At 42.7% G+C, this 17,500-nt stretch overlaps 1 protein-coding gene across 5 annotated transcripts in view; it reads left to right on the top strand.

The window, feature by feature from the left end:
• Syt7 (Synaptotagmin 7) overlaps positions 1-17,500 on the top strand; it is a 586,302-nt gene that overhangs the window by 53,286 nt on the left and 515,516 nt on the right. For 3 of the 5 annotated variants that reach the window (XM_071656731.1, XM_071656729.1, XM_071656728.1), the window contains exon 3: positions 13,957-14,001. The exons of the other annotated variants lie outside the window; for them this stretch is intronic. In XM_071656731.1, the coding sequence (XP_071512832.1) occupies positions 13,957-14,001 (45 nt within the window). The remainder of the gene's footprint in view (positions 1-13,956; positions 14,002-17,500) is intronic. 5 annotated transcript variants of the gene reach the window in all.

Here is a 17,500-nt window from a genome sequence, read left to right as displayed (position 1 = left end):
TCTTTCGTCTCTTTCCTTGCGCTACCTCGCAAACGCGGGAGACAGCGACAAAGCAAAATAACAATAAATAATAAATCAAAATGCAATTGGAAATTCTTCTCTTCTATGTCTTAACTATGTGCTCTCTAATCCCTCTATGTATATAGTTCATAGGTTTGTTTAAGGGTCCTAATTAGGCCCTTTAGTCCTCCCGATGCCCAGGGTCGTTAGAACCATCACCGTCTGGTTGTTATCGTCGATAGATAACTGGGAACACCTTCCCCTGGTGTTTGGCATAATTAAAAGGCCAGTTCATGCTCTCGCTATATCCGTGGCCGTTGTTAAGAACAGTAATTAAGGATCGTGTATATATATATATATATATATATATATATATATATATATATATATATATATATATATATATATATATATTTATATATATATATATATATATATATATATATATATATATATATATATATATATATATACACTGAGAGTGTGTATGGTCTTAGTATTACCTTGAACACCTGTACGAGGTGTTCAAGTGTTTACGAATGGTGATTATGATTGAGGTCATTGGCCTTAATTACCTCTTCGATCCACAGGCCTAAAGCCCTTAACGACCAAATAGCCAATTAAGCAGTTACTCTTTTAAATTTTAAATTTTCTATGTGTTTTCTGTACATTAAGTTCAAAGTCTGGTTAATACCCAAATTTTTCTCCTTTTTCTGTGTAAGGCAAGTACTCGCATCTTGTGGGCACAGTTGATTTTAACCTGAAGTTGTGGCATAGATGATATCGTAAAAGTTGTGGCACAGTTAATACCGTGGCTATGGCGAAGTTGGTGCCTAACTTGAGGCACAGTCAATACCTAAGTTGTGGCACAGTTGATACCCACATCATGGCACAGACAATACATGAATTGTGGACCCATTATACCCTAAGTTGTGGCACAGAGAGCACCAAGTTGTGGCAGAGTTACGACACAGATGATGACTACGTCTCCTGAACCAATTTTCGCATTTCTCGCCCCAATTTATATCGGCTGAACGTTCAAAAACCGAGGATCTCTCTCTCTCTCTCTCTCTCTCTCTCTCTCTCTCTCTCTCTCTCTCTCTCTCTCTCTCTCTCTCTCTCTCTCTCTCTCTCTCCCCCCGCCCTCACCCCAGGCCCGAACTGAATTTACATTTGAGAGCGATGCAGTTATGGAAAACGGACAAAGGCTGCAATAGAACACGAGGTGTGTGTGTGTGTGTGTGTGTGTGTGTGTGTGTGTGTGTGTGTCTTTCACCCAGGGGCCGTCTTGGAATCGACAAAAATGGGAACGTTTCGTTTGGGAACGGAAAGACATTCACTTCTCGAAGGGGTTTTTATCTCATACACTAAGCCCAAGTTCAAAGACAGATGCAACAACACCAATTGGAAGCTGGAAGAGACAGGTTCATTCCGCCGGATCTGAACACCTGAAATGGAACGCACGGAACGAGAGGAGGGGGGGAGGCACTGCGCGACGTGGCACAGAAGGCAGTGAATGATAGAAATGGATAGTTGGATGGATGGATGTGGGGAAAGGGTTAGATTAGGTCAACGTCAGACATACTCAATCGAGATGAGGTGGTGAGGGATGGAGAGAGAGAGAGAGAGAGAGAGAGAGAGAGAGAGAGAGAGAGAGAGAGAGAGAGAGAGTGTATAGCATCTTCCATCTCCCAGTGTCAGGTCACACCAAGGGGAGGTGGAGAGGCGGTGTCATGGCACGGTGGCAGACACAGGTGGTGGCACTGGCGTGAGGTGGATAGGGTCATTCTCATGACACCAGGTGACCCTCCAGAGGGGGCTGTGGGTGGGTGGGGAGGGGGCTGTGGGTGGGGGGGTGGTGTCGTCGCTCAGGTGGCACTGTGCCATGACACGTTCAGCGGCAGACGACGCCGCACCGGTGATGGCAGAGTGTCAATGATGCCATCACTACCACCATCACCCTACCATCACAGTAGAGCCCACCATCACCACAAGCCCCGCCCACCACCACCATCACCACAAGCCCCGCCCACCACCACCACAAGCCCCGCCCACCACCACCACCGCGGCCACCACCACATGCCCCACCCACCACCACTTCCACAAACAAACCCCACCCACCACCTCCACCCCCACCTCCACCACATGCCCCGCCCCCCCCCCCCCCCACCTCCACAAGCCCCACCCACCGCTCCCACCAGCCCCGCCCATCCACTCAAGTAATACAATAACCAGGGTCTGCTCTGCTGCCCTCCAGCTGTCTGTATTTTCTTGTCATTTACTCAAGGAGTTGATTAGTTTGTTTTGGTGGGGCGTGACCCGCGTGCGCTGACCTTGCTTTGACCTCAGCGCGGCTCCTGGGGGTGTGACCTTAGTGACGGGGATGGGCTCAACCGACCGTGAACTGACCTGACCTTAGCTCACAGGTTCGCGTGACCTGTGACCTTCGGAATGGAAGGCGCCCTGAGCCGTGTGACCTTGCTTGACTTGACCTTGACCTTCCCGCGGCTCGGGGATGACCTTGCTGGTCTTGCCAAAGCTCAAAGGCGACCTCGGGTCGTGACCTTTGTCATGTAAAAAGTTCAAGTTCAGAGTGTGTGCGTGGCGAGGGTACGAGTCAGTGAATTGGTAATATATTTTATTTTTTGTGTGTTTCGTCTACGTAGCGTAGCAGATCCGTCATCATCATTGTCATCATCATCATCATCATCATCATCATCATCGTTCGTTCGTTCGTTCGTCTCGAGCAGAAGTCCCTCACCTTCCGTTTTCATCAGTGGAACTTCCTCGTGTCCATTTTCGTGAGTGGAAGTTCCTGGCCTCCTCCGTTTTCATTAGTGGAAGTTCCTCACTTTCTCCGATTTCATTAGACGAAAAAAAGAAAAAAAAAAGAGAAAAAGAGAAGAAAAGAAGAAAATGCGAAAATGGACTCTTCTTGAGTTACCTGGCCATGTCTAGCTTAACACAGCGGCTACCTTGCGTTTCTCATTTGATCAATAAACTTGTCTTGTTCCTCCCTAGGTACACCACTTAGGGTAACTGTTAAACCTCCCTCATCACCCCTACACCCTCTTCTCTGGAGAAGGGGGGTTAATAGTTACCCCCAAGTGGTTTACGTATTATCATAACAACCCCCTTCTCATTTCTTACCTTGTATCATCAGCAGCCCCCCCTCCACCCCTCTTTCTTCAACCCCCCTTCCTTCACACCTCCCCTTTCTTCACCCCCTTTCTTTCTTTCTTTCTATCTTTTTTTTTTTTTTACCTTCCATACCTTAAGATTTTCTGTTCTGTTTGCCTTACGATGTGTAGGGCTTTTTGACCTGACCAGATCGCTTGACCTCCTGCTGCCTCTCACCCCTCTCTCATCCCCTAACCTGCTCTGACCTGACCTCTCTCTCTCTCTCTCTCTCTCTCTCTCTCTCTCTCTCTCTCTCTCTCTCTCTCTCTCTCTCTCTCCTCAGCCCTTGCCTGCCTCACGTTGATCGCCTTCTCCCCCTCTCCTCCGCCACTTTCCACTCCTATTTTTTTTCCCCCTTCCATTCTCGTTCACTCTGTAGCTTTCTTTTTTTTTCTCTCCCCTCTTTCTCTTCTCCCTCCTCCGCCCTTCCCATTTTTTAGTCTTCCCGCTCTCTCACTCCCCTCTCTCTCTCTCTCTCTCTCTCTCTCTCTCTCTCTCTCTCTCTCTCTCTCTCTCTCTCTCTCTCTCTCTCTCTCACCCAGGACCAGCCAGGTCTCTGTCCTACACCAGTGCCTTATCGGGTTTTGCAGTCTCCCCCAACCTCTCTTCCACCTCCCGCAGGAACCCCCCTCCCCCTTTCCGCTCCCCCTTTGACGCAAGCGAGGGTCAAGGTGTCGTATGATCAGGCACAGATGATACGAAAATGATCATGGAAAATCTCGCGTGAGTACGAGACATTGACATGCTACTGACTGGCGAACAGATGTCTCCCACTTGGCCAATGAGAGCAACATGCTCCTCCATTGGGTAACTCTCCCTCCTCCCATTCCTCAAGCCATCCTTTATAAAGGAGAATGAAGACGTCATGAGCAAAATACAACATTAGCAGACGAACACAGAAGACACCATCACATCAAGGGTGAATGAAGAGAGTGGAAGAACCCTAGGCAACGAAAGCAAAGCAACAGTTGCCTCTTTCAGTGGGAGACGGTTGGAGTGGATCCTGCGGACCTTCAATTTAATAAGGGAATAAACCACATTTGGTGTCGCTCTTCAGAGCATTACTACTACCCTCATGAGTACTATACTGCTGTGTGCTGACGTTGCCATTCAGGGTCGGCGAAATAACAAAGAGTCAGGAAGGAGGGCGCAAAATAATAACCTCTCACGAGCTGCAACGATGACAACAGAGAACGACTGGAATCACCGAAACTCTGTTCTCTCAGAGCAGAGACGGGAGACGCATCTGATATTAAATCATAGGCACATCCTGGAAGAGCATGAATCTCAATGGACACTCATAGATCGTTCCTTGTTGGCTCAACACGCATGGACGAATGTGAAAATGTTTCCAAAGGAAGTCAGAAAGTGCGATAAGAAAGAGAAGAGAAAGCACACCTATGAACACACAGGGGGGCCTAAGACTGACTATTCCCGTACGTTTCCTCCCGCCATAGAAACACTCAAGGAGATAACAAAGAAGTCTTCTTCTTCTTCTTCTTCTTTAGGAGGTCTTGGATAAGAAGTCTTCCTCTTCTTCTTCTTGTTCTTCAGAAGGTCTTGGATAAATATTTACAGTGTTTATCGGGCCGGCCTGGCTATCATGGGGGCTGCCTGGGCCAGCCAACTGCTGCGGGGTCGTGGCCTTCAACAACTTGGTCCACGAAGGACCTGAACCTCCCTCCAGCAGGAGCAGCTCGAAGTCAGTTGGAAAGGAAGATTTAAAGAAATGATTCGTCGAAGGTAAACTTCAGGTTACCCCTTTGGTCCATTCCCTCCCTCCCTTCAACCTCCCTCCCTCTCCCTTCAACCTCCCTCCCTCCCTCCTCCTCCCCTCCCTCCTTTCAACCTCCCTCCCTCCTTTCAACCCCTTTGGACTTGACCCTTACCTGGAGTGCCTGCCTTGGAACACATACACTCTCACAGCCGTGTGTGTGTGTACACGTCACTTTTGTGTGCACACTCCTCCTTGTGTACACACAAACGGAGTAACGCAGGCAGAAGGCGCCCGTTCAGACGGTCTCTCTCTCTCTCTCTCTCTCTCTCTCTCTCTCTCTCTCTCTCTCTCTCTCTCTCTCTCTCTCTCACGCCAGTCAGCCTAGACACCCAGATCTACTCGGGAGAATTTCTTTCATTTTTTCCTTCTTCCTTCCTTCCTTCCTTCCTTCCTTCCTTCCTTCCTTCCTTCTTCTTCTTCTTCTTCTTCTTCTTCTTCTTCTTCTTCTTCTTCTTCTTCTTTTTGTCAATACAATAAGAATAATAGGCAGAGAGAGAGAGAGAGAGAGAGAGAGAGAGAGAGAGAGAGAGAGAGAGAGAGAGAGAGAGAGAGAGAGATGTTATGACCGAGTCTCCCCCCCGCCCCCCCAACCCACCCACAGTGACGTAACGCGACCTCAAAAAGAGCCTTGGGCGTGTGAACTCGCGTGGAAAGGAAGGAACCGCTTTGCTTCCCAGAGTCCAAAGGGAAAAATGTTCGAAAACGGAATATTCATTATTTCCTGTGATGTTATTTGGTGCATCAACCCGAAAAGAAAACGGGAAGCCCCGACGCGAAGGGGGGATTGAGTTATTGGAAATTACCGGATGAGTAACTCCCCCCCAGTCTTTGTTTTGGCAGGTAATTGGGTAGCGGAATGAGGAATTAGAAAAGTTAATTGCCATCGTGTCCAAGGAAAATGATCGTGTGGTTGATTACTTTTCATTGTCAACTAAATTACCCGCGTGACTTAAGAACGTAATCACTAAACTGATTACTTTCAGTGATTCAATTACTTTCGTCACTTAAGAACGTAATCATTACATGAATTACTGATGATGATCTACTTAATTACTTACGTCACTTGGGAACGTTGTCATTAGGTTAATTAATGTTGATAATTTGATTAATGACTTACGTCTCCTAGAACTTAGTCATTAGGTTAATTAATTATGATTATTTAGTTAATTACTTACGTCACTTCTGGGATTTTTGAGCATGAGGGTAATTGTTTACGTCGACTGGGGGACGTGAGTGTAATCAGTGACGTCACGTGGGTAGTCTAAATCAAAATTGGCCATTTAGGGAAAATAGAGCCTAATTACCAAAGCTGTTAGGGGACAACGAGGCTAATTGCTCAGGTCGTTTAGGGAACGTCAGGCTAATGACCGAGACCATTAAGAGAGCGGGAGGGTAATTAGCGAGGTAGTTCATGGAGTGGAAGATAATTGCTAGTCCAATTAAGGAAAAGGAAACTAAATTACTGAGACCATTGAGCAGAACGGAGAGCTAATTGGTTATTACTTCGGTCATTAAGGGAACGTGAGGGTGAATAAGGACATCCGGGGTGAAACCTGAGGTCTGTTAATGACACCATTTAGTGAACGTAAAGTCTATAGTGAACGTAAAGTTTATAGTGAACGTAAAGTTTATAGTGAACGTAAAGTTTATAGTGAACGTAAAGTTTTTTAGTGAACGTAAAGTTTATATTGAACGTAAGGTTTATATTGAGCGTAAGGTTTATAGTGAACGTAAGCTTTATATTGAACGTAAGGTTTATATTGAACGTAAAGTTTTTAGTGAACTTAAAGTTTATAGTGAACGTAAGGTTTATAGTGAACGTTAGTTCTATAGAGAACGTAAAGTTCATAGTGACCGTAAAGTCTGTAGAGAACGTAAGTCCATAGCGAACGTAAAGTGAACGTAAAGGCAATTGGGGACGTCAGGTTAATTGCTGATGTCACTGGGAAATGAAAGGGTCAGTTAATGAGACATATGGTCTGGGGACATTATTAAACTAATGATTGATGTGCCATAGACACAAGGGGGGGGGGGGGGGTATGTACGGGGGAAGGAGGAGGGGCGAGGTGACAGTCTGTGCACCTGCGTTGGTGGTGGGCCACTCTGCCGTCTTGCTACTCAGGGTGAAGCGGCACGAGAAGGGGGGAAGGGGGACTCTCTCTCTCTCTCTCTCTCTCTCTCTCTCTCTCTCTCTCTCTCTCTCTCTCTCTCTCTCTCTCTCTCTCTCTCTATCTATCTATCTATCTATTTATCTGTCTATATCTTTTCATCTATCTGTCTGTCTATTTATCTATTTCTCGTTTAGGCTTTTGTCCATAACTCAAGCTTTCCATATATCAAAAGTTACGAAAAAGAAAAAAGAAAATTTATAAAGAAATGAAAAAAAAAATTGCACGAAATTTTTTTTTTTTTTTGTTATGTATGCACCTGCCTTTTATTTATTTTTACTCCAGGTTATATTATCATTATCATTATTATCATTATCATTATTATCATTATTATTATTATTATTATTATTATTATTATTATTATTATTGTTATTATTATTATCATTATTATTATTATTATCATTATTGTCATTATTATTATTATTATTATTATTATTATTATTATTATTATTATTATTATTATATTATTATTGTTATTATTACTATTATTATTATTATTATTATTATTATTATTATTATTATTATTATCATTGTTGTTATTATGTCTTACAATTGGAAGACTGAAACAGCATTAAGTCTGTATAGGTTTGTTTGAGGACAGAAAAAGAAAAAGAAATAGAGGGATTATGATCAGTGTTCTTCGTTCGAGAGAACACATGAAGAAAACACGGACATGTACTTTCCAATTTTCATTCACCATTGAAATTCCAGCCAGAATGGGCGTTCGAAACCCTTCCTAAGTCGCATGCGAAGATGAGGGAAAGGTGATTAACATTTCTCTTAATCATACGCAAGATATCAAGTACATTAATCATACGCAAGATATTAAGTACATTAATTATACGCAAGATATCAAGTACATTAATCACCGTGATGATGATGATGATGATGCATCTATCAGATCTATTGACCCAAACCTGATGGTTAGTAGATAGATAGATGATCTCGATTTGATGATGATGATGTATCTATCAGATCTATTGACCCAAACCTGATGGTTAGTAGATAGATAGACGATCTCAATTCTTCAGGTATCTACGATAATGCTTGTGTTATCTCTGGTCTTCCATTTGTGCATCTTGCTTTTTCACTGTGAATGATTATTCTGTTGGCCCGCCGCCCACTTTATACATTTGCATGATCTGTTTGCCTCGTGATTTGGCTTATGAATACACGCTTGTGAAGGATTAGTCATTACGCTGATTGGATATAGGTTCATGTTTGTGCCACGTACACTGAACTGGGGTGTGTTCGGGTGGTACAAGACAGGTGGCATTAATGGTGTATAGAGAATTAACTGAGTTAATTTTCTTTATTTCCCTCCCTCCCTCTCTTTCTCCTGTTACATTATCAGCTCATTTATAAATACAGCTCATGATAATGACACTAGTTGATTAATGACACATTATTTCCGGCTTACATTTCAAACTCACCCCATCCCCCCCTCTTCCCCCCACCCCCCTTCACTCCGGGGGGGCCCAACCACCTACCAACCCCCCTTTTTGAACACGACGATCCGACCCTGGAACACCACGACGACGCAACCCTGGGATATAATGGCCTTGATCCCTTTTTTTTTTTGTTTGTTTGTTTGCTAATATTTTTTTTCTCTAACTCGATCTTGATCATCATACCTATTGGTCGTCCCTTCTAGTTTCTAATTGGTCGTTCTCCCGTCGTGTTGAACCAAGGATCCCCCGTGTTGTCGTGGGTGAAAAGGGGCTGAAAAGCCACACACAACAATAGTAATATATATATATATATATATATATATATATATATATATATATATATATATATATATATATATATATATATGCTTTAGGACCCCTCTTATAAAGGCGCTTTACAAATATTACAACACAGAGATGGAAAATGATGCCTTTTCAAACTACACTCGAGTCTCTCACGCAACACAAGTGTTTTCAAAGCTCACTAGAGTGTGTTACATGACTACGTCCAACATATTCTCATCCCATCAACACTAAATGAAAGATTTATATATATAAATTTTTTTTTTCTATACACTATTCTATCCTGCGGCATATATTTTACGTCATGATCCTGGCACAGATAGTGGAGTGGACCAGTACTGTGGACCAACGCACAGATACGCACAGATAGATATCAACGCACACATACGCACAGATAGATATCAACGCACACAGATAGATATCAACGCACAGATAGATATCAACGCACAGATAGATATCAACGCACAGATACGCACAGATAGATATCAATGCACACATACGCACAGATGCCAACGCACCAACGCAACGCTGTTAGTGATTAGCTATCCACGCAGACGAGGTTGTAGTAAGCACCCTCACACACATGCAGAGGGTGGTAGTGAGCACACACACACACACACTCACACACACACTCACACACACACACACACACACTCACACACACACACACACACAGGGTCGTAGTGAGCACACCCCCCCCACACGCACACACGCACACAGAGAGTCGTCGTGACCACGCACACACACACACACACACTCACACACACACACACACACACAGGGTCGTAGTGAGCACCCCCCCCACACGCACACACGCACACAGAGGGTCGTAGTGACCACTCGCACACACACACACACACACACACACACACAGGGTTGTAGTGAGGTTGTTGTACTAGATCCAAACAACAACAACAACAACAACAAGAAGTAACCCGTCCTTGTTTCCCAGGTCAAGCTACTCCGCTTTCCTGCAAGCCAGAAGGTAACCGACCCGCTCCTCTCTCAGCATGCGGCCCACATGCGGCCCACCTCTCTTGGAGCATGCGGCCCACATGCGGCCCACCTCTCTTGCAGCATGCGGCCCACATGCGGCCCCCCCTCTCTCTCTCAGCATGCGCCGCTTCCCCCCCCCCCCCTCCCCAAGCTCATCAAACGATCCCGCCACTGCTGAGCAATGCGGCCCACTTTTGCTGAGCAATACGACCCTCCCCTGCTGAGCAATTCGGCGGCCCGCCACTGCTCCGCATGCGGCGACCCGTCTCGCTCCGCTTGCGGCCCGTCCTAGCATTTACCAATAGTTTGTTCCTTTCGCTCTATATAGGTTTCTTAGAGCGCAAAAGTTATTAAATTCCCTCCTGGCTTTTATGCTCACGTTTTCCTTCATTATGCAAAACAGCTTTCATGATGCTGTGGCATCCTCCTCCTCCTGCTCTTCCTCCTCTTCTTCTTCCTCCTCCTCCTCCTCCTCCTCCTCCTCCTCCTCCTCCTCCTCCTCCTCCTCCATCTCTGGATTTACCGTTGAAGAGAGAGAGGCAGGCAGAGAGAGAGCGAGGCATCCAGACGTAAAAGGCACTTATTGAGCCGACAACCATAGCATTTGGTTCTCATGGAATGGTGCCCTTCTAGTTAACAGAGAACCCAATAGCCTTATCTATTCAGGGATGTTTGGGTCTGAGGAAGGATCTATCCATCCCACCCAATAGCTTTATCTATTCAGGGATGTTTGGGTGTAAGGAAGGATCTATCCATCCCACTCATTCCAGGGGTGTGTGTTCGACTCGTCTAAATACATATATAAAGACCTGTACTAGTGTACACACATAGGTCGACCCCAGGCTGTCAGTTGAGAAGACAGAGGGATGGCGAAGGTATATATCTATTGACAACTCGTCTGTTTATATTTGTGTGTATTTAAACATCGTGTATGAGAAGTATTAAACTCTTAAGATGTTATTGAGTTTAAGTCGGTGATGGTGTCCGTGTCACGTGGTAATTTAGAAATATTTCTTATTAGGTTTATTATTATTATTATTGTTATTTCACAGATGACGTGTTTTATATCCGTGTCATGTGCTAATTAAGACACGTATATTTCTTGAGGGGTTTCTGTTTTTATTTCACAGGTGACGCGTACTTTCCTCGACCCCCATAGCAGGAATATTGATAAGAGATAAATCTTGAATTTAAAACATGTTTTCCTTCACGTCTGTGAATTAAAGATCAAATTCGTGGGCTCTTACCCCCCACAACACCCCCCTCCCTCCAACTCTCAGAGCTCACGAAGTCTTAGGGAAACAAGTCAGACGAAATTGGAATGAACCTGTGAGATTATTACTCAAGTATTTGTGTCTTCTTACAACCTAATGTGTGTCATTATCTCGAGACTAATGACTGGGTTATAGTGGTCTGGACGTAATTCTAAGGTTTTCCAATCACGCCAAAGTCGAAATAACATACTGTTTGATGAGTGTATATATATATATATATATATATATATATATATATATATATATATATATATATATATATCACTTAACATGATATATTTCAGGTATTATTAACATTCTTCAAACTGCTTGAAGTTCTAGTCAGTGTGTGGGGTTTTGCCTCCCTTAAGACGCAATTCTTCGTTAAGTTACTACTGATGAGAGATGATACACCATGAGTGTGTGTTAAGTGTACGTGTCAGATTCAAGTGTAAGTGTGTGTGTCACGTAAGTGTACGTCGTCTGGTCGTGTGTATTTCGTCACAAGGGATGTGTGTGTGTGTGTGTGTGTGTGTGTGTGTGTGTGTGTGTGTGTGCGTGGTTCCTGAGTATCAATGATTGTATTGATACAAGGCTATCAGAATGGCCTGTGTGAGCCAACCATCCTACGGAACTCGATGATATGCCAATCAGATCTCTGTAAAAGTCTGACTTTGCCAATCAGATCTCTGTAAAGTCTGACTTTGCTAATCAGATCTCTGTAAAGTCTGACTTTGCCAATCAGATCTCTGTAAAAGTCTGACTTTGCCAATCAGATCTCTGTAAAAGTCTGACTTTGCCAATCAGATCTCTGTAAAAGTCTGACTTTGCCAATCAGATCTCTGTAAAAGTCTGACTTTGCCAATCAGATCTCTGTAAAGTCTGATTATGCCAATCAGATCTCTATTAAATCTGACTTTGCCAATCAGATCTCTGTAAAAGTCTGACTTTGCCAATCAGATCTCTGTAAAAGTCTGACTTTGCCAATCAGATCTCTGTAAAAGTCTGACTTTGCCAATCAGATCTCTGTAAAAGTCTGACTTTGCCAATCAGATCTCTGTAAAAGTCTGACTTTGCCAATCAGATCTCTATTAAGTCTGACTTTGCCAATCAGATCTCTGTAAAGTCTGACTTTGCCAATCAGATCTCTAGAGTTTTTTCCTCTCTGGCTGCCACTCAGGTTTTGATGAAGGGGATTGCGTTAATAGGGTTGTTCCCGCTTGTTTTTGAGAGAGAGAGAGAGAGAGAGAGAGAGAGAGAGAGAGAGAGAGAGAGAGAGAGAGAGAGAGAGAGTCAAAGCAGAACACTTCCTTCGCTATCGAAACAATTTTCAATATTCCTTTCGCCCCAAAACTTTGATCAAAGAAACTCGAGATATTGTCTTTTTTTTTTTTTTTGTCATGATGCTGAATTGATGATATATATATATTTTTTTCCCCTCCTACATTCCGCTCCTCAAATACTTTCTAATCACTTATGAAAAAACAGACGAACTTTTTAAATCGGCTCTTAAAAGTTTTTCTGATTAAATGTTAAAGTAGGAGGTTCACCATCGTGTGTCGTGGATATATATATGTGTATATATATATATATGTATATATATATATATATATATATATATATATATATATATATATATGTATATATATATATATATATATAGTTATGATCATAAGATTCTCTGTGTTTGGTTGTGGTAATACAGGAGGCACAGTTTAAAACTCATTCGACCGGGGACCCTGAAACATTCTTGCGCAGCGTATGGTGACAATTTTGAGGCGGAGAGAGAGAGAGAGAGAGAGAGAGAGAGAGAGAGAGAGAGAGAGAGAGAGAGAGAGAATTACGTAGAAGATGGTAGGAATGGAGGAAGATGGTTCAAGAGGGTCGTTAATCGAGAGGAGTGACTAGATGTTTTGCAGGAACTACGGGGGTTGAGATGGAGGGGGGAGGTTGAGGTTGAGGTGGGGGAGGTTGAGGTTGTAGAGGTGGAGGGGAGGGGAAGGGGGGGAGTGGGAGTCATAGGTCAGACATTCCTTGGTGAGTCAGGGTGTGTTAATAAGGACCAGACCCAGTAAGGGATGTCTATGAGACTTTGCGTTTTAAAAGACGAATAATAATACCCAGTAGAAACTTTTATTATGCACGGGAATAAAGTTTCAGTTTCATTTTTGTTTTGATGTGGGGGAAACGTGTATATTTTGATGTGGGGGGAATATATATGTTTTGATGTGGGGGGAATATATATATATGTTTTGATGTGGGGGGAATATATATGTTTTGATGTGGGAGGGGAATATATATGTTTTGATGTGGGGGGAATATATATATGTTTTGATGTGGGGGGGAGTATATATGTTTTGATGAGGGAATATATGTTTTCATTTTGGGGGGGATCTATGTTTTGATTTGGGGGATATATGTTTTAATATGGGGGGATATATGTTTTAATGTGGGGAATATATGTTTTAATGTGAGGGGAATGTATGTTTTGATGTGGGGGGATATATGTTTTGATATGGGGAGGGGAAAATATACGAAGCAAGTTTCCATCCATACCCTCACCAATTGAGGGATATATATATATATATATATATATATATATATATATATATATATATATATATATATATATATATATATATATATATATACATATTTAAGAATGCTGACGGCAGTGAGTGACGAAGATGAGGCTTGAGTCTATATACAGACTCGCGAGATGTGTGTATGTGTGTATATCACGGTAAGTAAGAACATTATGAGAAGGTTTGATGCGTAGTGTGATGTATTATGACTAATATTTTTTCTCTCCCACTCTTGTATTTCAGCGAGGCTGCAGCACAAACGGTTGAGATATGCAAAGGCTTTCAAAAGTAAGAAGAGATTACTTTTGTCAATGGCACTTTTACCATTATGTAAATACTCACCCACCCTCCTCTCTCTCTGTGCACCCGTACAGTATTATGGGCAACGTAGATCTCTTCTTGGATTCGTTTGTGATCCAATGTAACCTTATGGAATCTATTCATCAAAACGCCATACAAGGGACGGGGGTATATCCTCCTCCTCCTCCCACACACACACACACACACAAAAAAAAAAAAAAAAAAAAAAAAGCTAGAAATTTAATTTACACACACACACACACAAACACAACACACACAAAAAGCTAGAAATTTAATTTTTTTTTGCAGAACTAGATTATAATTTTTTCTTTTCTTTTTTTTTTTTGACCCTCGACAGTTGCATAGTAGTAAAATACGTTTTGATTACATGGTTTCTCAACTGTATTAGAATCAACCAGTTTTATTTATTTTTTGATCGATTTTGTTATTCTGTTACAAAAGAAACTAAAGAGATTCACGTAAAATTGGATTTTAGTATTAGTTCTAGCTACTATATTTTCTCCCCCCCCCAAAAAAAAAAGTAGTAAAAGATATTTATTTTGTGCTTAAGTTATAGATTTTATTTATACTTGGTTAGGAGCCATGGGACATAAACAAACAAACATGAATTCACACACTAGGGTGATCAGTTCTAGCTGCGACCCTTCCTCCTAGATCACGGCTCTAGGCGGGAGAACGAACTAGTGTCACACTAGACCTAGAGTGGCGAGCATCTAGAACAGTTCCATGTGAACCTTGTCATGGCAGAGTTTGATGATTAGACACGTCCCAGTAGCTACCTATCTATATATCTATATATCTATATATATATATATATATATATATATATATATATATATATATATATATATATATATATATATATATATTTATGTATATATATTTTTTAACCTCCTGCCGCCGCACAGTAGATAACTTTCTGAGGCACTTTGTCTTAACAGCGATGGATACACACTTGAGTCACGTACTTACGAACGTGTACTTATAAGAGCCCAAGTGAGGGAGGGTTCTCGTCCCCCCCTTCACATAGTAGATGGCTCCTCGTTCACTTTGTGCGTGTATAAGCAAACTCTCAAAGTGATTTGAGAAGTGTTTGTCTATATTATGCCACAGAGAACGAGGAGGGAGAGGAAGAGAGAGGGAGAGGCCCCACAGATGTGTTGTCTGTCAGCCCTAAGACTCTTCCTTTTAAGTGCGCGCGTCTTTAAGTGCATCTCTCAAGTGTCTTATCCAGTATTCATCTTAAAGCTACGGTATTCATTGCACTACTTTGCCATTTACCCCCCACCCACCCCACCCCCTCCCCCTTCAAGTACCGCCACTAAACTACTACTACTGCCACTACTATTACTCCCCGCCCCCCCAAACCAAACTCCACTTGTAAAGATACAAACCAACCCATGTACATAAAAAAAAAAAAAATTACTAAAAAAATTCCCCTTTTTTTTTTCCTTCTCACTCTCTTTGTCCCCCCCCCCTTCCCTCCCCCCACCCCAACCCACCTTTATTTTTTATAATAAATGTTTTCTCTCCCACACACCACAACCACCACCCCACCTCGGCTGTGTACTTGCGCTAACCGTAGCTCAATTCTCTCTATGCTACGCTATTATTCTATATTTCCCAGGAGCCTTCCCCGTTGAAGGTGGTGTGTTCTAATGTCGTAATCTCTCTCAGAGGAGAGACCTGGTGTATTTGGGGGGACTGGTCTGAGTGGCGGAGGAGGTAAGTCAAAAAAAGAAATGGAGTGTGTCCGGGATGTGGTTGACGACGAAGTTTCCCTGGATGTTGTCAAATGTCTTGTTGATGTCTTGTGGGCTTTGTGAGTTTGATGTTGACGGTTGTGTGATGGTGTTGTAGCGGTGTTACCTGTGGTGATGGTGATGTTGTTGATGTTGATGTTGTAGTAGTTCATCGGGTTGGGTTGGCGTGGCCGTGCCGGGACGTTCGTGGCGTGGCGTAGTGGTGATGTTGTGGACGGTGTTGTTATTGTCGAGATGGTTGTGATGTTGTTGGATGTTGATTGATATGTGTGAGGGTTGTGATGTCTTTGAAGTCTTCGCGGTATAGTTTTTGATGTTGTGGATGCGTGTTGATGTAGGAGATGTGAGATCGTGATGTTGTGAAGGTAGTTTCCTGGTCTAGATATACAGTATTGTTGTGATGTAGTTGTGAGATTCTGATGTAGTAGTTGTAGATGTATTTATTTATTTTTTTTTCAAGGACTAAACTTCCAAGTACAATACAACACCTTCTTGAGTACTGGTGAGGTGATGTTGTGTAAGTTAGGGGAAAAAAAAAAGACCTATAAAGTTGTTGTGATGTTGTAGATGATAGATAGATTGTGATGTTGTGACCATGTTGCATATACAGGGATGTGTTCCGATCTGTTATGTTCTGTAGAGAGATATTTTAGATCCTATGAAAAGAGATGGTAGAGTTGTTTTTTGTGTATGTGTGTGTGTAGAAATGTTTTGTATAGACTTAGAATGATAGCTGACTATAAATGCATAGGTCAGGGGCTATAGACGTGGGTAAAGAGTGGGTATATCTTATGTGGCAAGTGATAAAGGGCGTTTTGTGGAAGGGAAACAAGTTTTTGATATCTCATTTACCTTTACAATCTCGGTAAGGTATATTATATAAATTTAAGCGTTGTTCTATGAAGTCGTCTAGCCTTTGAGTATACATATAGATATAGATAGTATTCGAATAGTTCTTTCCTATTAGCCAGGCCCATAGCCTAGCGGTTGCATTCCCGCCTGTGACACAGGTGGTCCCGGGTTCGATCCTGGCTGTTGGAAGTTTGTATGTTCTATGAAGGTGAGCGTTCCTATGCACTTTGTTCGTATATATATATATGTATATATATGTGTGTGTGTATGTGTGTGTGTGTATGTATAATGTTGGTTGTGACTTACACCTTTGGCTGTTTGAAGTGATATAGGTCAGAGGTTGTGACCGGGTCTCATGTTGTATATAGTCAGCGGTGCAGAGGAAGAGACTTCTGTCTCTTGTGACCTTTTGTATACAGTGTGCAGTTCACAACCCACCTTCCCCAGCCCAGCTCTGGCCAGCAGGTGACTGAGGTCGTCTCGAATTGATCAACACGTGGGTTCGATGGCTGTAGGTTCCGTCGTCGTGGGGGGTGGGGTGGGGGGGTGGGAGAGGGGTCGTGTTTGAGAGAGAGAGAGAGAGAGAGAGAGAGAGAGAGAGAGAGAGAGAGAGAGAGAGAGAGAGAGAGAGAGACCTTTCAGGTATGGACAGACTTTTGATTGTTTACTTTGATTTAATTTGGGTTGTGTGTAATTTAATCGTTAATTAAGGTTTAATTGACGTACAGATGAATTAGCATCAGAGCTAGAGCAGGCGAGGTTAGGAATGAATTGAAATAGATGTTTACTGACACACTGCCAGCGTCACAAACATCATCAAATTTGGTGATTGTCGTAAAAGGTTCCTGGAA

The sequence above is a fragment of the Panulirus ornatus genome, chromosome 63 (assembly GCF_036320965.1).
Source record: "Panulirus ornatus isolate Po-2019 chromosome 63, ASM3632096v1, whole genome shotgun sequence".
NCBI classification, from domain to species: Eukaryota; Metazoa; Arthropoda; class Malacostraca; order Decapoda; family Palinuridae; genus Panulirus; species Panulirus ornatus.
This window is presented reverse-complemented; position numbering and strand designations above follow the sequence as displayed.